The 24827-nt window shown below is 35.8% G+C and overlaps 1 protein-coding gene across 4 annotated transcripts in view; it reads right to left on the bottom strand.

The window, feature by feature from the left end:
* Positions 1 to 4533: 4533 nt before the first annotated feature.
* The window catches only part of LOC106105542, a 24003-nt gene continuing 3709 nt past the window's right edge, over positions 4534 to 24827 (bottom strand). For 2 of the 4 annotated variants that reach the window (XM_013285936.1, XM_013285919.1), the window contains exons 2-7: positions 12828 to 12922; positions 11382 to 11469; positions 9417 to 9467; positions 5442 to 5548; positions 5124 to 5360; positions 4534 to 4759 (exon numbers count right to left, since the gene is read on the bottom strand). In XM_013285936.1, coding sequence (XP_013141390.1) covers positions 4549 to 4759; positions 5124 to 5360; positions 5442 to 5548; positions 9417 to 9467; positions 11382 to 11469; positions 12828 to 12895 — 762 coding nt within the window. In that variant the 5' untranslated portion in view covers positions 12896 to 12922 and the 3' untranslated portion in view covers positions 4534 to 4548. The remainder of the gene's footprint in view (positions 4760 to 5123; positions 5361 to 5441; positions 5549 to 9416; positions 9468 to 11381; positions 11470 to 12827; positions 12923 to 24827) is intronic. The other 2 variants (XM_013285944.1, XM_013285927.1) reach the window with 2 other exon arrangements.

Below are 24827 nucleotides of genomic sequence, written 5' to 3'. Positions count from 1 at the left end.
ACAGCGTTGTTTGTCACATCTACTTGACATAACGTTCGCGCGGGAAGGAGAACAATATAAGGTAAGTACCAATAATTATTAGTTCATTTTTAAAAAAGCGCAATTTTCTCGTTACTCTACTGCTGTTCTGTTGTTTTGTTTTTTCTGTTTCGCCTACGCATTAGACAATTGCATTTTGAAACTCATAACAGTCGACAATTATGTCAGGTAGGAGCCTCCCCTTAATAAAATAAACTCTATCATTAAGACGACGTTCAGTAATCGGTGTTTAATTCTATTTACGACCAGCAGCCGCCATCGCAGCACTTGTTAGCAAATACAGCGTCGTAAAAAGGTTTGCACTTCCTTATTACATAGTATTTAGCTTCGGGTAACTTGAACTCTGTATATAGGTGTAACGTTGTGAAGGCATTTAGTACAGCTGATTTGGAATGTTAATTATCTAACAAGTTACCTATTTTGAATCACATTTAAGAGGTAAAGCAGCCTGTTTGATGTTATCTATCCATATTGATTCAAATATCGTAATCCTTCTGAATAATTTTTAATGTAATTATATGATTTAGTGTTTTTTCTCTGGTTCTATAGACTAAATACTTTTGTTTTTTCCTACAATGTTACAAACAAAAAAAAAGTCAATTAAGTTAAACGTGAGCACAACAAAAACCAACTTATACGTACAATAGCAAACAAAGATATAAACGCAAACGGACAGATTTACAAGCCGTAACTCATCAGCCGTCAAGATTTACGAGTGTTATCCCCATGAGATTTAAGTTACAAATGTAAACTGCGCTCTAACATCAAATTATAAAAGTTGCAGTGCAAACTTCGAAAAGTACAGAAAGCATGATATCGTCAAACGCCATTGGAAGATAACATAGTTGTACTATTGTTACAAAAGTTGGACTTGGAGTGAGGAGCGTATTGTACTCTATGCCCTGCGCCCTTTGGACTGTAGAGCAACGCTGATCGTCAGTCGCGCCATAAGAGCAGTGACCGCGCGATGTCGACGCGAATGGCGCCTGTATATGAACGTTGATTTCTGATTTTTCAATTAAAATGATTTCTAGTTTTGAATAAAAAGTAGTTATTGTCTAAATACGCTTAACAGTTCTAAATACCGTGAATTAGTGGCAAATAGAGAATTAAAAAAAAGTACATATTCATCAAGATGATGAAAATTTTGTTATTGTTGTTATGTATGTTGGTTGATGGATTTGGGTTGCACAAAAAAAAATGCACTTTATTTATAACAAAAACCTCTAACAGTAATTTACTAAGCGACCTAACATCTTGCGTTGTTAGAGGGTTCGGTCGAGACGAGACAATAATTAATGTCCGATTTTGGACATGACAGTGAGAGTATTGTCGTGTTTGTCATAGATAGATTCGATTTGCGTTAGTTACTTGATTTAAATTAGCCATAGCATATGTTGTATCATCGATAATGATTGGCCCATTTTCTAAACAAGAGCTAGCTCCAAGGAATTATTGAATAGCATCATGGTTACCCTAGTGCTAACCGAAAGGTCGAGAAGTCGACACCCACGGTCTGCGAGTGCACGCCGACTTTTATTACCATTGTTGTTTACGAGTATTTCTACAGGATGATGCTTAGTGCTTGCAATTTTAAATGTATTTGTTGTGATATTTTCATCTTCTACTTAGTAATGAAAGCTGCATGTGTCTATAGTTTATGTAAATTAGGGTACGATTGTAGAATTCTACTAAATATAATGCTATTTTTTGCTAAATCTTCGCGTAACTACCATGAAAGTGAAAGTTTGTACGTGTACCTAAGTTGTTATAATACAGAAAAGTGAAATTAGCTAATTTTAATACTCATGAAACGAAATGCAATTTGATTAAGTAGCCACCAAAATATTCATGAGCTTGGATTACAAAATTGCAGTAATAGTTAATAGTAGAAACATAAATCATAGAATACTTGCTACAACCTACACGTTATAACCAGTACAGATGTAGAGAGTGGAGTGGGCGAGTGAACGTTCCTATGAATGTGTGCTGCTGGCGCTAAAATTCCGACTGATTATGATTTGAACAGTGGAGGTGATAGAATTATTTAATTTGATAGACATGTTTGTTAATTATAATTAACTTTGGATACGATAATATTTACAAACAAACGCATTCAATTCAAATTCTTCTTGAGAGACTTATTTCACAAGCTTTAAAAATGTCGCATTTATATTGTAGGTTATTTTAAAAGGTTTTATCGCGCCTGCCACATCCATCTGTAGCTAAAGGCACACGAGGGATGCATTATTTATAAGGGACGTGCAGTCGAAACCAGATATAGTACCCATTGATTTATCCATACGAGAGCTACAAGAGGTGCCTGCGCCCGCGCACGAGCTAGTCGCCTTCCTTCAGAAGCGGAAGCTATTTATTGATATTTGGATCTTATTTGTTATGGTTTAAAGCTGATTTTACAATGTACGATGATACTGTATTCTAGAATGTATATTTAAGACGAGTAAATTATCTGCCGCGACTTCTTGTATCAATTACAATTAAAGTTATAGTTTAAAGTAGATATAATATCTTAAATGGGCGTAAGATGACTCTTTGTAAGGACTAAGACAGTATGCTGTATTGAATTCTTTTCGTGTTACCAGATTTCTTGAGAATACGCAGCGATTCGTATGTTGATTACGGTAAAAAATATACGAAAGTCGAAAGTGAAATTTGAATATTGTATACTTCTGTTTTGAATGCCGGACTGCAGAGACGAAGTAACATTGTAACCGCAGCGCCGTGAGGTTCGCATACCCGCCCCCAATGACTTTACAAATCACACTTTCACTATCAAATTTTACTCTTTTCCTTAACCACAATCAGTCGACACAATGAAATATATTTCCCACACGTTTATCTTGATTTGAAGATAATTGATAAAATGATTGCAAAACTCATTGTTACATTTTATTGCATAATTCTAGAATTACTGAAAATTTTAAGGTTATAATTATCAGAAGTGTGATAAATTTAATTAATGTTAAAAATGGATGATGTCGGATACTTAAAATTTCGTGAGAATTATCCGTGTGCCTGCTTGTCATTACCTCTCTGATGTAACATGGGTTGGCAGCGAAACTCGCTGATTATTCGTCAAAAATACCTCGTTACCTGCACCCGGTGTTCAAATTGTCAACGTAACTAACTTAACTTAATAAATGACACATTTTCATAATATTTTATTTTAAACTAACTTTCGCCTGCGACTCTGTACGCGTGGAATTAAAAAAGCTAAAGTCGGTAGCTTATATGTTCTTCCAGACCATTGTCTGCATCTACCAGTATGCCAAATTGAATCCCATTACAAATACGATTTTTTACATGATGATGAGTTCGGCTAACATAAGACATCGCTCAAGTCTTAATATGATATTAATTTCAATCTATAAAATTAAAAACTTTTGTAATTAAGCAGCATTTTACCGGTCATGAGCTTAAAAGTGATTATATAATTACTGATGACAGACATTTTTCACGTAAGGTATGTGTTCCAGCGAGCGCACGGCTGTCTTGTTAGTTATATCCGGAGCGTAATGTACAGCGATCTTCATTAGGGAACACATTTAGCAAATGACACATTATAAGACCGGATAAGCGGTTTATCAGAGATGTCCTACCGTTTTATTGCTATACTACTGTAACTTAATATCCTTCAAGTGTATGGCTAAAGCGAGAATATTCTGCAATTAAATGGTAGAAGGGTTGCGTATTAGGATTTTTTTCATATGCTCAGATTTTCAGATCCTAGCACTTTCGATATTTACTTAAGTTCGACTAACAATATTGTGACATGGAAGAAAAACTATTCTTAATTACTATTTTCTGGATCGGCGATTACATTGTCTCGATGATTAAGATTCGAGCACTTTCTATCGACAGATTGGCCTGTATTCGGAAAGATGCTTCCCATCGATAGTCCGATGTAGAAAGTGTGCTCCCGCCCCCGCCCCCGTGGCACAACAATGGCCCCTGTCGCAACACACGTCAGAGCGGACGATTTGTTGTGCTCTATCGCCGCATCTGTGCAGTCTCATACTGTGTTAAGATCCTAATCAAACTTTACTAGGGGTACCGTTAACACTATATAAAGATAATATCGAGTCATGAAATCAAGTGGGCCACCATCTGAAGCTAACGTGACATGATTGAAAGACCGAAATGGAAGATATTTTAGAGGTTACGTTTATACAGAACAAATAAAGTATAGGAGATAGAATATGACGGCGGCCACTGAATAAACAATTTTTTCTTTGTTTTTGGATTATGTTTGGCAACCCTCGTAACGACCCGGTTTCCATGGCGGCCACGTCTTCACACGATGCCTATCGGAGGAGTTTCAATGGAGCCGCGCGTCCGGACAACAGATTACTGTGTAATTGTTTCTGCTGATTGTTCTGATAACGTGTGTTTGTTAAATAATTAAACGTTGGATTTTTTTTCAATTGAACATGATGGTTTGTAAAGTCGTCTGTCTTAGTTAATTACGTTCATTTTACTTTGTTTTCTTTACAAAATAATTGTATTGATAAGAAACGTGTGAGATATTTCGTTAGTGGGGTGGTACCTGTACAGTGTGTTGTCTTGCCGTGCGGCGGCGCTGGCGTGCTCGATGAGAAGCGCGAGCGCGCGCGCCTGCTCGCCCAGCGACAGCAGCTCCAGCTCCTCGCGCCCCAGCCGGTACTGCAGCTCCGCCTGCTCGATGCGCGAGTCGATGCTCCTGACACCAACAACCACTCATGTCACACCGTCAACACAATACGTCAAACATCATTACTTACTCCTAAAATTAAACTTTACTACTTACTGGAATCAGCGCACAATGGTGAACATATACCTAAAACTTATGGCACGTGAATATATATATCACTTTCAATTGATTTGTTGCCGTCTAACGAATTTTTATAAAATCTTAAGAGCAGGACCCTCGCGATACAGGCTGCGTCTAGTGTGGGGGTACTGATTACTACAGATAATCATTTCTATTGTATCCACAAACAATGTTCTTTACCTTCTATGTATTTATATTGTTGGATTCAATTTTTTTTTTATTTTTATTGTCTTTCATTATGTAAATCACTTACTCAGTGACATGTGTGTGCTCGAGCCGCTTCCGGAGCTCCTGTATGTTGTCTTGTCGCGCCTGCAGGTCAGCGTTGAGCGCGGCGGCGCGGTCTTCCAACGCGCACCGCTCCTCCGCAGACAACGCGGCGGGCTCCTCCCGCCCCCGAGGCACCCGCGCTCCCCGCACTCCGGCCGGCGACGCCGCCTGCGCAGCCAGCCGCGCTGCGCTTAGTGACGCACTTAGTTGCTTCTTAAGGCTGTTAGAAGTTCATCTCATCAGCGTAACCTTGTAAATCGTAATGTAAAAATGTTCTAAAGCGGATTGACGCATTTCTTACTTTTGTATGAGTGTGTCCTTGTCTAGCAACGCGGCGCGCAGGGCGTCCAGCTCGCGCGCTCCCCCGCGCCGCCCGCACCCCGCCAGCGACACCTCGATGCTCGCCATCTAACAAACAGTAAATTATCAGTGATTACTAAATTAATTTTCAGCTAAAAAAGGACAAATAAGGAATAACAAGCTTGATACTAACAAGTTTAATGTCTCAATATTGTTATTACAAATTTTAGTTAATTTACTTACTAAGAATTAAAAATTAGTTACAATTTTTTAGGGCTTTGCGTATTGTATGTAAAAAGTGATTTAAGGGACAGAAGCCCACGTATTGGACATCGTGTTCGTAATAACAGCAAGCTGATTATGCGAATTAAATCGAGTGCACGACGCTCTGATCTCGACAGCGAAATTGTCTGTTATTATTATTAATTATTAGAAAACGTTTAATGTTGTCGAGTTTAACGAGCGGTCATTTGTGTAATAACATTTGCGCGAGCAGCGTGGAACGACACAACACGCGTTAGTGAAATGCGTTGCTACTTGAATTTAGATAATTACGTATTAAATTAAAACCAATAAAATAAACCTTCATACGGCGAAATGTAAACCAAGCATAAAAGTAGATGTAAAAAAAACAATAAACATAGACTGGAATCGGAATTCTCTTATCGGTTTATCTTAATGACGAATTGTTTCCTAGCGACGCTGTGAGGGAGTTTTTTTATATCGAGTCGTAAATATGGTGTGTGAACGATATAACGAGTAGGTAGGGGATATATTACTTCATCTCAGTAATTGTTAACACAGCTTGTCGCTAGATGTCGCTAGATGTCGCTGGGTGTTCATTCTTCGTGATAAATAGCTGATAATAGTAGCCCAAGTCTGATACGTTGGTATCTAGGGCTGCGAGAAGCAAAATAATTCTAAGCAATAGTTTGAAACAAAAAATTGAAATTGAAAAAAATGCTCAGTTGGAGAACTCAGTTGTATTTCTAATTTCTATGTAAAGATCTATTCTTATAATATAGTTTATTTTAACATTGGAGTTGTCATTAAGTCTATTGCTACCTTGAAACCCCTTTTTGAATGGGTTTTAAATATATTTTTACATAACTGTATACAATTAAGAGGGAACTAATAAATATTGCTGACTGAGGGTTATTATGTAACGAATTTCATTTATGATATATTAACATTTAAATGTCAGTTTTACGTCACAATAGATTCATTTTAGAAACCGTTATTTTTACGAGCAATGCGACCGACCGGTTGGTCAGCCCTGGCCGGTCGGGCTTGCGGCCCCTATCGCGGTGCATCTGACGTAAGCTTGATGTATGTTCAATTAATTCACAGCTATCTGTACATCTCTCCTTCATTCCACACATTAAGTCGTTACAGAGAGAACAAACTTATTAATTAAAGATCAAATGTCTATGCAGCTAAAAGAGGAAGATTTTACGCTTTTTATTTTGTTTTATACCGTTTTAACTAATATCAAGTGAAATATGTAACCTGTAACAACGGATCGCTAAATAAAAACTATAAACCTCGTTTGTAATAGTTATTTAATTACGCTATTGGGCAATTTCATTTCCTTATACTTTATTATAATAAACCTCCATGAAGCTAGTCACCTTTTAACTGTCAAGAAATACGTTGAAACGTTTGTACTAGGCGAGTTTAAGTACTTTCTATTAACAGACCATGAATTATTGCTATCCATCTCAACATGTTTTAAATTAAACATATCGAAATGATTGCTCAGTATTTACTGCTTCCTGCACAGGCGCAGGTATATAACGTAAATAATGATAGGGTGAGAAGGCACTGCACATGTACAGTGGCGGCTGTTTTATGACCTGGCCACTACCCACGGTGTGTGAGAACTGTTAAACGGTAGCTCACAACTGACCACTGATTTGCACATCTTTGGTGTGGCGCAGAAATGATTTCTTGGATGTTTTATGTATTATTTACAGATTGTTGTTTAACAAAAAAATTCAACCCTGTTGACTTTTTACTGCTCCGTATTATAAAAATAGCATAACAATAGAATCCGGTTTTTATGCAAAACTGTTATCAGTAATTGTAACTTATTTTCTCTTGGTTCATCACTAAAGTGCGCCCACTTACTACGCCCAGCTCAAAGTTCACTCTACGATCGTGGGCAAGTAATGTGCCCAGCGCTGGGCGTAAGCGTGGGCGATCGTTAGCGCTGTTTCCTGCCGCCACGCTCCGTTCCGCTCGGCGGCGCGCGCGCAAGGTGACGCCGCCACTTCACCGCACTTGACTCACATGCGACAGTACAAGTAGAAAATGATATAACTAAGTAGCATTTGTTGACACACTTTATCTTCAGAACAATTTTTGGCATTTATTAGACTCTCGTTAAGTGTCTAATTTGATATTTTTAATCTTACTAATAATAGAAATATTTACTAAACATAAGGATTTGTAAATTGTACATAGACACCATGTACGAGAAATACGGGTTTAGTATGGTAAGGAGTGATTATAGTCATTAAAAAGTAATTCCTTGTAAGTCATCCTTGTTAACTTCGCTTGTTGCTTAAGTTAAACACTTATTTCATGTTCTACGATCAAGAACCTCAGATGTTTAATATAAAAACCCATACAAGTCCAGATAAAGCAACTTAGAAGACGCCGCGTTGGTTTTTTAGCTAAAAGTCTTGTTTTTAACGGAACGGATAGATTCCATATATTCATGTGAATTTCAATATAATTACTTAAAAAATTAAATTTAATTATAAAAAAAAAATCGTAGTTAGTATTTAGTTAGATCAAAACTATAATTATTTTTTTATATAAAAACATCTACTTTTAATGTATATATCATGTAAAAATAATGTTTCTATTATATAAATTACACGGCGATCTTTGAATTTGAAATAAATAGAGGTTATTGCACTAACAGATGAAGAAGTAAAATCGTAATGATTGTAAATTATTTCAATAACATGTTTTGATATCTCTTTCGATAATCAACATATTTGCATACGTTTTCATACATATGTACAGTGCGGTATGAGAATGTATGAAGTTGTATGCAAATTATGCAGATAAGTGAACTCCCGTAGGTTCTGCACATTGCAGATATTATATCAATTGGAATATTTTGATCTTTGCAGTTTAATTTTGCCTTTAATAAGTATCACATTATAATAATAATAATAATAACAGAAGTCAATGAATGTAGAGATTTTATTCTCAATTTTTATTTCATATTTCCTTGAGTCAATAAAATTCAGTAAGTAAACATTAAAACACATTTCAAACAGGACAATAATCAGAATTTCGGAGTGTTATTAAATTATTATTGGTTTATTAGCTTTCGCCCGCGACGCCATCCGCGTTGTATTAAAAAAAACCATGTAGCCTATGTATTCTTCCAGACTATCCTCTACATGTATGTATGCCTAATTTAATTGAGATCCGTTCAGCAGTTTAGGCTACAAATTCTAACAAACATCCATCCATCTAAACTTTCGCATTTATAATATTAGTATGAAGTACGATAAGTTAATGCAAATGAATTCCACAAAGTCAGTGTTGCCATTTTCAAGTTTTCCATATATACCGCGATACTCTTACTATAGGTTAATAAACCGCTTTATCAACGTTTTATAAAATGTTGCCAGTTGCGCACAAATTAGTTATTCTTCGCCATATTTTACAGCGCAACCAGTCTGCTATCAAACGCTAGTTTATGTTACAACATGACTCTATATTGATTACTTTGACCGAAGGACTGCTTGTCGTAAACATTTCTTACTCACAAAGTTTATACCAACATATTGAATTATTTAGGCGATATCTTCTACCATTAACCTTAAAAATGTACCCGATAACTAATTCAGTTCAATTTTTGTTATGTATATTTGTGCAAAAATGTTTTTTAATGTTAAATAGTAAATAGTAAAAGTGATGCATGGTTGGCCGTGGGGGCCAGTTCACCGACCTTCGCCTCCAGAGTGTCGAGGTCGACGACCCCGCCCGTCTCCAAGGTTTGCTGCAACAAAGGATGATATTATTTCTATGCTTATGGTAATTGGAGCAACAGCAAACCTCTGCCGCTGCCACAAGCTGCAACAGTATCATTTCTGTGTTGGGTGTTAATAACAGCTGCATAGTGCTAAATGCTTTGGATGTTACTGCTTTATTTGTATCAAAATCATCTTAGAATAAGTAATAGTTATAAGTCAATACTGCTCTTCAAAATAAACATTTTAATACGGTCCTGATGGAAAGATGATTATTGTCTTAAAAATGTTATACTTAATTACTTTCATATAAAGTTCCAAGTTATACAATTACATTCAGTCCCTGACACATTAACTATTTTTTTCTCATCATTCCACTGACTCCATAAATGTATACTTTTTGTAAATACGCTCATTAAGTGTACATTTTCGACAAATAACCGTTTCTCATGTTTTTATTTCTTAATCATACATAATTAATTACATTTAAACACGTACGATGCCAAAAAAGTAACTGACACGCGCCGTACAAGATTCCTTCGGCAATGTACAGATTCTGAGACCACACAACTGAATAAGGCTCAGTGAAGCGAACAGAGCTTATAGGTTACGACAATTACTAACGCTAATTTATTTTAAAAAAAGATTCGGTTAACTAATTAGCCTATTAGACAGAAAAAAATACAAAAGTATCGTAGCTGGATCTATTTAACAGTTTCATAGCAGGGGTCCCGTTTAAATCGATAATTTTATCTTTTAAGCCCTGGTTTTACACGAGGGCAGAAACTTGTGGAGTGAAATACTACAATCGTTTAAATGCACACGCTAAGACAGGAAAACATCGTTGCACCTCGTTCTGTCCTCGTGTTCAAAAAGCATGATTTCAGCGTTTCGGCGCTTTAAAGCCATGTGACGTAGAAGCGGCGCGGGCGTTGCGTTTCGTCGGTTTTTCGTCACAAATAATCGACGTGGAGCGATTGTAATCCTCGTTATACGCTCGTTAAATGGTTCATTTGGCCGAGAAAATTGCCTCATTTCGTTCTTTTATTCTATAATTAAGGCGTGCTGTGGTTAAAAGCAGCGAAAGAAAAGAAAATCAGTAAGTATTCAGTATAAAATCATTTATTTATTGTTCTAAACATACGTAAGGATAACTGTCCTATACGGTTAACTATGTAACCGGTAATTCATGGTGCTAAAATAAACAAGCTACTTGTAGTGGTTGATTAGGTGGTGCGAAGGCTGAGGCGGTGGGTGTGCGCAGGCGCAGCTCTGACGAACTTACATCATTACTTTCGAGTCTAAATTATATTTTGTAATATAATTGTAATTGAATGAATAGAATAGAATACATAAGTACTATAAGTAAAGAAAAAATAAGACAAATCCCGCTCACTTGTCCTCGCCCTGATCAAGCGAGGTGTGAGGTCAGGGTAGGAGATCTCGTGTCTCCTTTGTCGATTGCGTTCAACCACAACATGACTGGACTAGATAAATAACTTGTTTCATTTACTTAAACATAAAAACAAATGTAATAATCATTGTAGATAAATGACCGAATTATTAGTTTAGTTGTTATAATTATGATGTGATCATTTATCGCGGCGATTTAAACATAACGGAGTGTTTTTAATCGACTTTTGGTGAGTATTAGGCGGCGGATCCAATCCCCTCACCCCCCGGCTGACTCGGCGCCGACAACGATGCCGTTTGCTCGGAACAAACGAGATCTTCCCACACTAACGTTACGATTCTTCCGGTTAAGGTGCAATTAAAACATTCCTGTTTCAAATCATAAATAGAGAGACTTTTAGTTAATCGACAAATAGATCAGCCGTCAACATTTGATTTTCATTATAATATTTTTATACGCCTATTATTAGAGAGAGAGAGATTATAGTTTTTCTTAATGACAAAGCGTTTACACGCTTATATTTACTCACCAGGGAGGCAGAGCGCTGCTTGTTGTTGAGCTCCTGCTGGCTCCTGCGGTCGTCGCCGGCGTCCGACAGCTGTCCGGACTTCCGCGAACTGTGCACAATTATGACCAATAGTTGTTATTTATGAATAAAAATAAACTCTATATTTAATTTTTTAAAGTCGATATAATGTAGGCTTTTATTATACTTGATCTGTTTCTACTCTTTGTCTGTTAAATCTTGTTCTAATAATCATAATGCATGTAATTTCTGTAGTGTTGTGTGACCGCGATGTGCAGCGTGTCGGCCGCGCTCACCAGAGTGCGACACATGCGCGCTTCGCTGTTGCGTTTCTATCTCGGTTTCGTTTTAATTGCATACAGAGAAATTGCAAAGGAACTAAGATAAAAGTGTTAGTTATCACTTGTTTTTCAACATTGAAAAATAACACCTACATTTGTAGATACATGTAAAGGTAAATAATTATTTTACACTCTACCTAAATAACACATCGGTCTGTTAGTTACTTGGGTTTTAAAATTGATTTTCTCAGATAGTTATAATTATGAAAATTGAATCTATATTTTCGATCGATTTAGCTTAAGGTATTAATAGACCAGGTTCCGAGCGGCCACACAGCGCAGTATTGTATCTGATAATTGGCACTAAGCCGTACAAGTTTTAAAAAATCCTGACCACTCGATAATCCTAGAGATAACTCCGCATTAAGCGCTTTATGACAACTTAAAGCGGGTTTAGAATGATCGAGGGCGTCAAGAGAAGTGTTTAAGTAGGCAAACAGGATCATACATCGTAGTTTATTATCATAGTTGTTCATTCATTTAAGTATGCAGTGCCCCTAGAGGATTAAAGTAAATGGAAAGAAAATCTTCATTATATGGAAGAGAATAAAAACCCTGCATTAGTATAGTTTTCCTTGTATTTAATTGCCTTGCAATATAAAGGTATTGCTAAGAGGTTATTTTATGCGAATTATTTGCGTAATTCGAGTATAGAAAATAAAATATAACCTTACGTGTGAACATTTATTATTACCAAGTGGCTGACTGCGCGGAATATCTTTATTGTTTGTTGCTTATAGAACTTGTTGGGCAACTGTATTCAGGCGTTAACTATTGTTGACGCGAAACTCAAACCATTGTTGTCGATATAAGAAGTTGATTAATAGAAGTGAGGAAAAAACTAAATACGAACATATTTCGCAACGCATTGTCAGTGATAAGGATACAAGGCTTAGCTATTATTAATCTCTTGGGACAGTAACGGTAAATAATAAATGATTTTTGAGTAATCTATATTAATATTATAAAGAGAGAAAGAGAATTGAAACCGATTTCAAAAAGCTAGTGTCTACATAAGGTGGATAAGTAGATAGAAGGTATCGTAGTATTATAATGTGTTTATTGTAGCGTGCGTGTGTGGGTGTGTGTGTGTGTTTGTGAGTGGTACCTGGCCAGCTTGCGGTGCGCACGCCGGCCGCCGCTGATCATTGACAGCGTACTCATCACCGCTGACATCGTGACCACACACACCGACCATCTGTCCTGCAAATAAACAACATTTTAGTAATTTGCTTATAACCGGGCATATAAAAATGTTATATACGACTATCGATTGGATTAAGATAATCTAATTTTGAAGTAATAACACGACACACAGACCATAAGATCGGACGCTCACCGTTGACTCAACTTTCGCACAACAGTTGTGCGACTGCCGATTGTTTCTAAACTCAAAGCGCAACTAAACAGTAACGATAAGAGACATTATCTAACTAAAAAGGTATTTGTTTAAGATCATTTATTACTACATACTAGTACTATACAAGCAATAAAACTTAAAATTCAAATGTAAATCTTTCTTAATTAAGAAATCCGATAGTATCAATGATTGTAGGCAACCTTCACCATATCATTTGTGAACTGATGCATTGTCCCGATCTCTTTGGATCGGATTACATTTGATTCGGATCCCAATGAGTGTCGGATTGCTGTTAAATATTTTGCAACTCGAGTGCACAAAGTGACATCGGTTTGTTACGAAAAAAAATGTTACAAATACTTTAGGCTGAATTATGTGTGTGCTTATTTATATTATAACACGTCAACTGTCAATGAATGCTTTTACGTTAATATTGAATTTGGAGCAAGTAATCTTCTAGTAAGTAACGTGTAATTGCTGTGTTATGATGTCCAAGTCAGCAACATCTGCGCCATAGGTGTTGTCACGTGTCACAACAAGCGCCGGTGATCTCCCGTCGCCTGTCACCTGTCACGTTGTGACACCGCTTTTGTAACTCGCCTCTATTGTTATCGATGTAATCAATACGAAGTGAGTGATAAAACCTTGCCACTGTTGCTACTGTTATTGCGAAATACTTGGATTGCTTTAGCTTATTTGTTTTGTTGTTTAAAAGTTTAAGTAAACTTTTACAACAATCTTTTAAGGTTATAACCTAAAACGATCTTATTCTTATCAGTACTTAAGTGTATTTAAACATATTGATACTACAAAATTAATGAATTAACCAACATTAACTACTTAAAAATTTGATATGTGTTTTCACTAATTAACTACGATTTACAGTTCATGTTGTTATCAAGGCTGCGGGTGCGTTTACGCAACAACGCTGTTACTCGCGGAAAATTGGACAAAATCAATAATCACTCGCTGATCGTACTTGAATTTGCAAATTCAAATTTTGTTTTTATGTAAGTAACTATCAGATAAATGAGTTAACTGAAATAGTTTACTATCTATAATACATGTTTCTGTTAATAGTTCGATTTTATAATCTTGGCATATGATAATGGTTTCAAAGTCGAATGGCGGATTCGAACCAACGACAGTATCATCGGATGTCCATACTTTTAACCATTATAAGTGTATGCTGTTAAATGCCAATATTTTTTTGGAAATAACTTATGACAAGTTCTTTCACGAGAACGATGATTACGTCCCATTATCTTACAGTTAGCGGCAGCGCTCGTTTTGGATCTGTTATTATGGACTCCTATTGTTTTTTTTTACTTTTTTTACTGGCGTGCGGGAATGTTACCAAATTATTTAAATACGTTAAGATTATTTGGAAGCATTGACTGTGTTAAATAGGTACTCTTATTTATATATTTCATGGAAACCTTCTCTCCTATTTAAAATGGAAAGGATGTTTACGCAATTACTAACGCAGTAACTAAGTTAGTAAGTAAGAGTTAATTAAATGGCGTCATCATTAATTTTTGTAGTACAATATTGATACTACAGTTGTTTACAGAAGTTACGAAACTAACAGCGTGGAGACGACGCAACGGTTTTATACAAAATTTCTACGATTATAGCCGCGCTACAGACATGCCCCGCGGCGCCGCTCGCTCCAACCGAAGCCTGTTATTATGTAGCAAACATAATGGAGAGGCTCCATCCCGCCGACGATCCCTTTGATTTGTTTTAGAACAGATACTCTACAGTTAAACGTTGCACGTCGATTGCTTTCAATCTGTTTCTAATAACAATGTTTTGAGTATTACGTTTAAGTTACACAAAAGTCTTTAAATTCTCATAAGTAAGTGACATTTCTATCCATTCCGATAGATATATTATTGAAGAAAATGTAGTTATGATGTAAGACTCTATCTCGATGAAAACTTACAGTAACTGATATTGCGTTAATATTTAATTTTTCCTTTGCGGTGTAGCGTTTCTAACGTAACAAGAATAAAAAAGCGATTACGGTAAATCTCTTCAAAGCGTGTGCAATCCATTTAAAGAAAAATAGCAAGAACACCTTGCTAACTGCACGACGGTAGCTAAAGCTGCTTGTCAACATCACCGTCGGCTGTCGGCTACAGTGAACGAATGATAAAAAGAGCTAGTTATTTTAATAGTGCTTTAGTTCACTCATTCGATCAGAAGCTCTCGTTCACTCGCGCCAGGACCAGACAGGACACGCTCGCTTCTCTGGCGGGATCGTGTCGGTTTTTGCGGCGGTTACGTTACGCAGCGTAAAAGGACCTCGTACCCGCGTAAAAACAGACGACTTTACGCCGTAAATTGAATAGAATGCGACACAAGATTGCGTTTAAGAACGCAGTAAATTGATGTAACTGATGCGTTCATTTTCGGAAGTTACAATGTAATAAACGATGATGAATATGATGTTTTTTATTAACGCTTTACTAAACACTTATAAATCGAGATTATTCAAATAAAGTATCGATGATTATATCCATTCTTATGGACAAATCTTGCATTAAAAGTTAAAAGGTCAATAACTCGCAAAGTTTCATGCAGATACTGATTTTACTCTAAATAAGATGTTTAGATCTCTGTGATTCAGCCGCCGCTGGGGGTGGCGCGTGTCATGACGCGGCAAAATAATGCTCCGACATCTGCGGCATTAGATTGATGATGCGCGCTTCTCACCAGATGGTGCTGTTCGACACATGCCGGCTTATCTTCAATACCATTAGGGGTGTTTTTGAACTTTTCAATAAATTTATTGCATATAGATAAAGTTTATCTATAGCTTCCGTTTCATATTAAGACTATCTTGGAATGTTAATGATGTATTTAATTTCACTACTTTAATAGGGTCATCAATGTGATTGCATAGTAAATATTCCCAATCCTTACAGTTAAAGTTATTTATATCGTTATCTAAATCTTTGTAAGTGCAAGAAAAATTGCCGATTCCTATGCGACTCTGGCAAAGGCGCGATTAATGCTCGTGTGTGGGCGCCGGGCAGCGGACACCGGGCAATGGACACGCTCCGCCTGGCAAGAAGTCTCGGCAGTATTGTCTTAACGGAAAATTCACTTCGCCGCTTTAATTCCCTTTGTTGTGTTTTTTATGCCAATGACGTCATGGGCATTATAAACTCTCTTATTTAAGTACTTAACCTGAATTAAAAATTAAATAGCTTTCTTTGATTTGTTACTAATTAGTAAGATAATAATTTTTGAGTAAGAAAATCTACGTAGATTTTTTCTCTTAGCGGGCTTCTCGTGTTTATTGAAATCTAGAAAATAAATGAGAACTTAGTAAAATATCCTAATTCAGTGTAGGGAAAGAGTTTCGTTTTTATGGAATCACAGATCGAAACAAAGTTCACAAACCGGTCGAGCGATGCGCCCTCGAAGAAAGTTTTGCCGTTTTTTGTTTCGTTGTTGTTGTTTTTTACCACATAATCACAGCTCGCAGTCGCCGAGGTTGGGGGAGAGGAGGGAGGTGCGCACACCAACACACTAAAGAATTATCTCTGGGTGAATTTAATTATCAGGATCGATGAATAATTGATGACGGCAGTCGCCGCGCGCTGCCTCGTCCAGTGATAAGAAGGGCGGACATCAAATTACTGATTATTAGTTTATATTTAGTCTATGTCAACAGTTTAAGAAACCATTATTTCACAGATGCGTTAATTAAATGATTTCTTATACATCTTTTTACGAGGTCTTAGATGTAAATAATTATTATACTTAGTTATAATATACCTACAAATTACCCCAATGTTAAAGCGTAATTACATATACACTCTCAGTTTTATCATATATGTAACTATCGATTACAATGTCACAACATAGGATTGTAAAGCCAGATGCCATAAACGTAGACATGGCGATGGCGTGGGCCGGCCGCTTACGGCGCTGCGCAGCGAGGGCGGCCGAGCCACGTCTGTGTGCTTCCTCGTACTCATTACGGGCCCGGATAAATGCAAGTACATAATAGTGTAATGTACTATACTAGCGTTGGATCAGCTTACCATAAAAAGTACAACTAGAATGCTATTTACTGACAAACTCAACTCATTCGTTACTTTTATAAAACTACCATAGTTAAAGAACTAATTGGAATTGATAGTGTTATCATTATTTATTACGTAATTATACATCGCTCAGAGTGGTTATTCTATAAGTGCTTAGATAAACGATGCACAGTCAGGCAGGTGCGCAGGCGCAGACCGATTGCCCGGGGCCACGGCGGAGGTCTAAGGGCGAAGGCGCAGGATGAGGCATCCCGCGGAGCCCGACCGTGAAATGAGCCCATTGTCCGCGCTCCCACGGCCCTCCGGCCTCGAATTAACTGCCAATCGATAAGTGCACAGACCGGGTCACGACCGCCGGACCTCGTAAGCTAGTTCAATGTTTTAGAACCGTTTAAGTTGTGTAATTTAATAATCAAAACAATTTTTAATGATCGCGAAAACATTGACCCATACACGTATCATAAGGTGTAATATTTATAACTATTTGTTTTTGTTTGGACTTGCAAGTGTAGACACTTTTGGTCTACACTGCGAAGTGAGATTGAAGACGACTCCTTCGAAAGAAAAGTGACCGAATCGAACGAAATGGAAATTCATAATCTTTGTCAGTGTGACTGATCGCTAAGCTGTGTTTTCCAACCGTCGTTAGTGGCGAAGATCCGTCGCGTCGTGTAATCATTGATTTATTACAACATTAAGTTGTTAGTTCTATAATTCACTTTTACTTTCTTTATGGCGAGACACTTTCTTGTAAAATGGAGCAAAAACCATCAACATGTCTTGTACCTCACATTAGCGGTCTATGAAACTTTCTTACCACCGCTGACTGGCGCCGACATCTGCGGTCACGAAGAACCTGCATTGTAGAAAAATATTAGTCCGTAAACATTGTCTAATCTAATTTAAACTTTTGTTATTATATTAAAATTACTTATTAACTACTAGAGAATGAGATTGTCATTTGAAGTTACTCGATAAATAAGTATAAAATGAAAATAACAGATAATCAATTATGTATCGAGCGATCACGTCCGCGATAAAAATTCCATACTTCAGATGGAAAGCAGAGTTTTCTACATACAAACACGCAGCCGCGGTTATACACTTTGAAATAATTCACGCAAATAGGGCTTGTTAAATATTTACATTTTAAATTAACTAGCTAAAGAATAAGCACATGGAACACAAAATGATGAAGTTAGTATTGCGATCAAATCATTTATTTTCGTGTTAAATGTGTTAAAGATGTAAGAGAACATGTAATATATGCGAAGTCTCTAAGGATATACTTTCAAACCACGTTCGCCGGAAACCACCGCCGCAACGCAACGGAAGGGATAACGTCTTTCCAGTCTGCGAATAAGTTTTATCAAATTTACCCTTTAGTTAAGTAGTTACTTACTTTTAAGTTATGTCAAAAATCGCCTTATGTTTAAATTAATTCAAGAAATTTCTAGGGAATTCTATTCTAGGGTCATTTCTAGGAAAAATATAAGGACAAGATAAAAGATAAATTAAATGTAATCTCGTTCGGATATTTCAAATTAATTAAATATAATAATTGATACCTTGAAATGCTTATTTAGTAGATGTATAAGTTCAGAGGAAGACTTTCTAGTGTAACTAGTGTACTAAAGAATGCTGATATAAGGTGAACAGGGTTGTACTTGGAAAAAACAATCAATACACAGAGCCGGACTACGTTTAACTTAGATAATTATCGTAGTTTATAAGTAACGAATCAACATAACTAATAGGTAAAGAAAGTAATTCTTTCAACACTAGCTTATTACATGTCCCCACCGAGAGGCTCGGAAACTACTCTAATAAGGGGTGATTAAGCCATTGTCAACCACATTGGCCAAGTGCGGGTTGCTTGACTTCACATATATCTTTGAATTACTTCGCCGATATGTGCAGGTTGCATCACGATGTTTTCCTTCACCGTAAGAATGTCGGGTAAATTATGTACATATGAAATTTCGAAAAATCGAAAATCACATTGGTACATGACGGGATTTGAACCCAAAACCTGTACAAGTCAAGTGCTTAAACCACTGAGCCACCGACGCTCTAAGTAATTCTTTGGTAATAATTAATTAAAAATATACTTACAATGTACTTTTAGTCTTGTTTTAATCATAATTGGGGGTCATAGAGAAAGCAGTATTCTTTATTTAATATCAATTACTTAAAAAAATTAATTACATTAAGTCCAGCCCTGACTACTGTTGAACATAAACAAGTAAGCAAGCATTCTGTCGCAGCTATTAACGTAAATTGGACGCCCATATAAGATAACTTAGATACGTGGCGCGTGCCACAACTATCGAGTACTGTTAATTATGGAGGCTTTTAAGGACAAGCATAAATATTTGTAAAGAAGAAAAAACTCTTCAGATACATGTAATAATTGAATATAAGTAACCTTTTTAAAAATCAAGATGATGGGCAAATACAATAAAAATTTTTAAATTTAAAAAAGTTATTGAGAAGGTTATTTTAAAATGGGTGCTATAAGTATTCCAGTGTGAATTATCTTTTTGCATATATGTTACATACACAAATAAGCTATTAAAATATCATTAATTTTAAACGATCATTATCGTCTGAGTAGCGCTGTTTCTTAGAACACAATTTACAATTACAGCGGCCTCAGTTTCGAAAGCCCTTCCATTTTTTTCAACCACACAAAAATTATGTAAACGTTGAGATTTTCATATATATGAGAAGTGCTCTAATCTAAAAATCCATTATTTATGTTAGTAAATTCAAAGTTTTCAATTGATTTATTTTATGCAACGTTGGAACATTTGCCCTTACATTCTCGGTCAAAGATTTTGCTTACAAAGTTGTTTTTTATTTATAAACAAACATTTGTACATACACTCATTCAAATACGAAAATTATTTATAAATAAAATGCAGTGTAGTGTTACAATTTCTCTTCCAATAACAAAACGTACGTCAAAACATAAACATTGAATAGGGTTGTCCATACCTTGCAATAACATAAGTTACAGAATTAAACGATCTTGTCTACTCAGCGAACTTAGAAATGTACGCAAATGTGAATAGTAAAGAACCCACAAATGTACTTAAAACATTTATTTTTTTCACAAACTTTAAATGCACTGATAGAAGATGTACTTCAGAATAGTGTAGTAAGTAAGCAAACTGCTTCTTCGGTCAATGGTATATGGCGCCGATGTACTGTTCATATATTAGTTTTATTTGCGGCGCTGAATTGACAACCCTACTGGCCCTTCTAACGAGTCCGGTTCCCTTCTCATTTGGTGGACTTAGACAAATGACTGTCGGCAGAGCTGCAGCGGGCAGAAGGCGGGCAGCAGGCGGGCAGCTGGGACCGGTTCGCGGACGAAAGCATTTCTTTTGGACGTAAGCTTTAACTTTCGTAACGTGGGGAATGTTGAACTTGTTTATTGCCTTGATTATTTAAATGTCTTCATCCATTACGCTTAGCGGTTATACGCATACACGAAGGTGTTTCGCGTCAAATATGTACTTTCTAAAGGTATACTTAGAGAATAAGCTTACTTATAAAACATTATTACTTAATTTTTTTAATCTAAATTAATGATAAAAATAAATTAACTAACAAGATTTTAATTATACATATGAATACACGAAAGCGACAAAAAAGGAAAACCGTTACAATCAACAGCATGTCCCTCGTTTATCAGTCTCTGTGAGACAATCGTGTCAAATTGACAGGCTCACTGCTGAATGACGAGTTTTTTTTTTATATTTCAATATCAGTATTAAAAGCGAGTACTATTGTCGTAGTGCATCAAACGCGGGTCCCGACAGTCGCCGGCGCGGGAAAACATAACATCGTACAAGTTATATGTAACAACATTGTGGTCTAAGTTATAAGCGATTCAAAAATTAAATTGGTTACATATTCATTTCACAAGTAAATGAATATTGTAAATTTCATCTCGATTTTTTCTTGAATATTCGGCTTTAGTTGAATAAAATGCGTGATGGGCGCGCTATTTTCTCGAACCGTTTAAACATGATACAAGTAGTTGTTTCCCGCGATTTCTTAATAAAACCGATGTTACTTATAAAATTACAAAAATAATCATTGACATTACAAATTTAAAAAAAAATGTATTCCCGCTGTCTCTTATGAAATAGGCGTTTGTGCTATCAAGCCGCGTGACAATGCAATTGTTACAGTTTATTTATATCAAGTTGTAAAAGTCAATAGTAACGGTTGCGCCGCGAGTGAGGGGGGCGCCACTAGCAAGTATTGTGCAGCCGCGGCCGCTGTTGCGGACAACAAAGGCCGTCGAAGAAGAATAACGAACCGAGTTTTGTTTAGACATCTCCACGATCACTGCACTCTACCGGAAAATCGTTGAATCGACAATCCTATTAAGGGATTTGCGTTATTTATGTGGTTCCTGTTTGGTGACGAAATAAATAACTATCCTTTTGTGTCCAGAAGATAATGACTAAACAATCGCATACAAGTAAATATAAGACTTACAATTTTTAATAAGACGATTTGTATGAAATAAATAAAAATTAAATTAACAACGATAAAACAATTGATTGATACTTGTCAGATCATTCAGTTGGGACGTAAAACCACCAACTAGTATTTTTTGAGTATTTCCTCCATCTGCCGTGATTAATTTTCAATTGTAGTCCAGCGTATTGTCTGTGGTCGCTGCAGCGCGGCCGCTCTACACCCAACGACTATAACCCATAGAGCCCTGCATTGTAACCACGACCAAAGCAAAAGTGACCATTGTCTGATCACTCGCCGAAACAGTCATGTAAAAATAAACAATTAATTCCCCACTCCACTGTCATTATTTATTATTCTCTGCTACTTATGCATTTGTATTGTTTAATGTAATAATTCATATTAATTTTAGCAATAAACATTTCAAGTTCGCTTACGGTGCTCAAGGAAATAGAAAAGGTCGCCATTGGTACCAAAGATGACACCAAAGACTAAATCCAAACAGAATGCCTATACCTTTTATTTATCAAGGTCATTTGTTTCTCTATAAAAAAAAATGTCTTTTGATTTTATTCGTCTATGATTCGTCACTACCGTTCACGCAGCTGTTTACATTCCTTAAAAAAAAAACTAATTACAGTCTTTGAAATCACAATGCGAAGTTAAACACAATGCGAGTTTCAATAGACTTGGAATAGAAGGGTATAAAATAATTATCACGCTCGTACGAGCATTCAAACACACGTATAATAATAATTAAGGGGTGTAGTTCAAAGTTCGTTATGAGATTACATTTCCCGTCTTTAATGCATAAAAAGTTTAGAAGTTAAACAAGGACAAGGTTGTTCCTCGAGGATTTTTCTTTTTTTCGTTAGATCCTTTCTTATGTAACGATGTTTTTGGTTAAATTTAATTATGTTAATTGTATTAAAATACGTAAATAGTCCAATTTAATAAGTTTTAAATAAATTGATTTTAATAACTGTCCGGTTAGGACCGATTAAAACCGGATACATTATATGTTAATAATAAAAAAATGTCTTTTAATCCAATTAACGTATTCTTAATTATTTAAAATTGTATTCCCAGTGAATACAATTTTAATTTTAATTAATAATTCCCTGCCTCCCCTAAACTCTTTCGGTTTTTTGAACATAGGGCGAATAATTTGTATGGGGTCGTCGACGTAACTGGCAGAATAATAGAAGGAATTTGAAAGGTCTGTTTACATGTTTAAGAAGCATTTTAAAATAATTATAATATAAATAATAATATTTTAACTACAATTTACTTATGACGGAATGTATATATTTTGTATTTGACTAACATAAACGACCTGTTAAGAATTTTGTTTGAAAGTTGACGACAAATTATCGCCTTAGTGTGAACTCGTTCACTGATGACACGATCGTATATGTTATTGATAGAACTAACATTACATAAGCTCAAGTTTATAGGTGTTAAGTTGCTAAGTTATAGGTCTTTGCATTATACAGAGAATCTAACTGAGGTCTCTCGACAAAGCAGCAAGCAAAAGGTCCTTACTCTCGTGAGTTTTATTTTTTTGGACTCGCTAGGCTTCTATTTTACAAAATACATAGATAAATATTACGTTTTTATTACAACAAGAAATTAAAATGAATTTCTATTTTATTAATTTAGTAACTTATAACTAAAAAGGTTAACAAAAGACATCAACGCGTTACACGAGAACGTCGCGCTGTACCATTTGTTACAATATTTTAACAAATGTTACGGACGCCAGCGATTAGTTCTGCTGTTTTCCTACAATACTTAATAAGAAATGTATAATTTCCTTTATGTAATGAATAAACATATTTAATTACAACAATTTTACTTACTTTTTATTATTAGAATACTGAACATTATTTAAAAACATTAGCCGTAATCTTAAAAAGTCCAAGACGGTTTCCTATGTTAGTTAAAATACTTATTTTATATATTGTCGTATAACTATAGGAAGATCATAATCACATATAACTTACGAAGTACTCACATAGGAATTTAGTAAGTTTTGATAAACTTAAGATCATCATCGATTTAAATTTCACACGTTTAACATATGTACATATATGTAGCTTCAAAATTCAGTCAGACGTCGGCTAGCGTCGGTCTGAGCGGACATTGGTACAACATAACACATGGGCCGTCATTGATAAAGGCGTTCAACATGTCTCCACATTATGCATGATACGAAAGTGCCTCGACAATTTCCTCTCGACACTTGTTTACTATTCCAACGGCCCATTCGTTTCGTTTGACGGCTACCTATTTGTCATGCCCTCTTACAAGGGTGCGAGTATGTTTTATTTATAACAAACCGATATTTAATGGAATATCCACGTGATGACCTGAACGTTTAAGTAAAATAACATAAATAAATAAAAATAGAACACTATTTATTGACCAATTACACAGATTATTAGCAGCTAACATGCAGTAATCGATTATTGACGTCTTATTAATTACTACCTGTGACACGCGACTTTGCTGTCGTGAGTTAAAAAAATAGCCGATGTTACTCACAGATAAATTACGTTTCTAACGGTGAAAGAATTTTTAAAATCGATAGAGTAGTTTTTGAATTATTTTAATATAAATAAAAATTCAAAAATACAAATCTTTCCTCTTTGTTGAGTGCAAAATACAATCTCTTTGGCTGACAAGCAGTATTTATACAGCCAAAGAGGTTGCATACTGGCCACCAAGGCAATAATCGTTTATAAAAGAATATATATAAAAAGAAGAAGTCAAGAATGTGATCGACATAGTTGGGAGTTTTGAGTTTTTGTATATTTTTTTGTGTAAATAAGTTTTCAATAAAGATATGTTTGTTTTATAAGTGTTTTGTATTTTTGGCTGCCGCGCTGTCGGTAACAATTTAAACACTCTTTAATATTAATACAGGTACAAACTATTGTTATACCAATGAGTAACTAATTTTTATTTTTAATAATTGAGTACGTTTTAACAAACTTTAAATAACTTTTATTTGACCATCGTTTTTTGCGGAGCCGTAAGGGTCTAATTAACACGACGTGTCATCATTAGTTTCTCCTGTAACGCCATTATAGTCAAAATGGCGGGTGTACCATCGCGAATTAAATTATACCACTTACTAAAAAAATGTACCTAAAATGTACTAATTAGTACCTCGCTCAAA

This window comes from Papilio polytes, unplaced genomic scaffold, assembly GCF_000836215.1.
Source record: "Papilio polytes unplaced genomic scaffold, Ppol_1.0 DF824270.1, whole genome shotgun sequence".
NCBI classification, from domain to species: domain Eukaryota; kingdom Metazoa; phylum Arthropoda; class Insecta; order Lepidoptera; family Papilionidae; genus Papilio; species Papilio polytes.
Note: the sequence above shows the minus strand (reverse complement) of the source record. Positions and strands in the feature narration are given on the sequence as shown.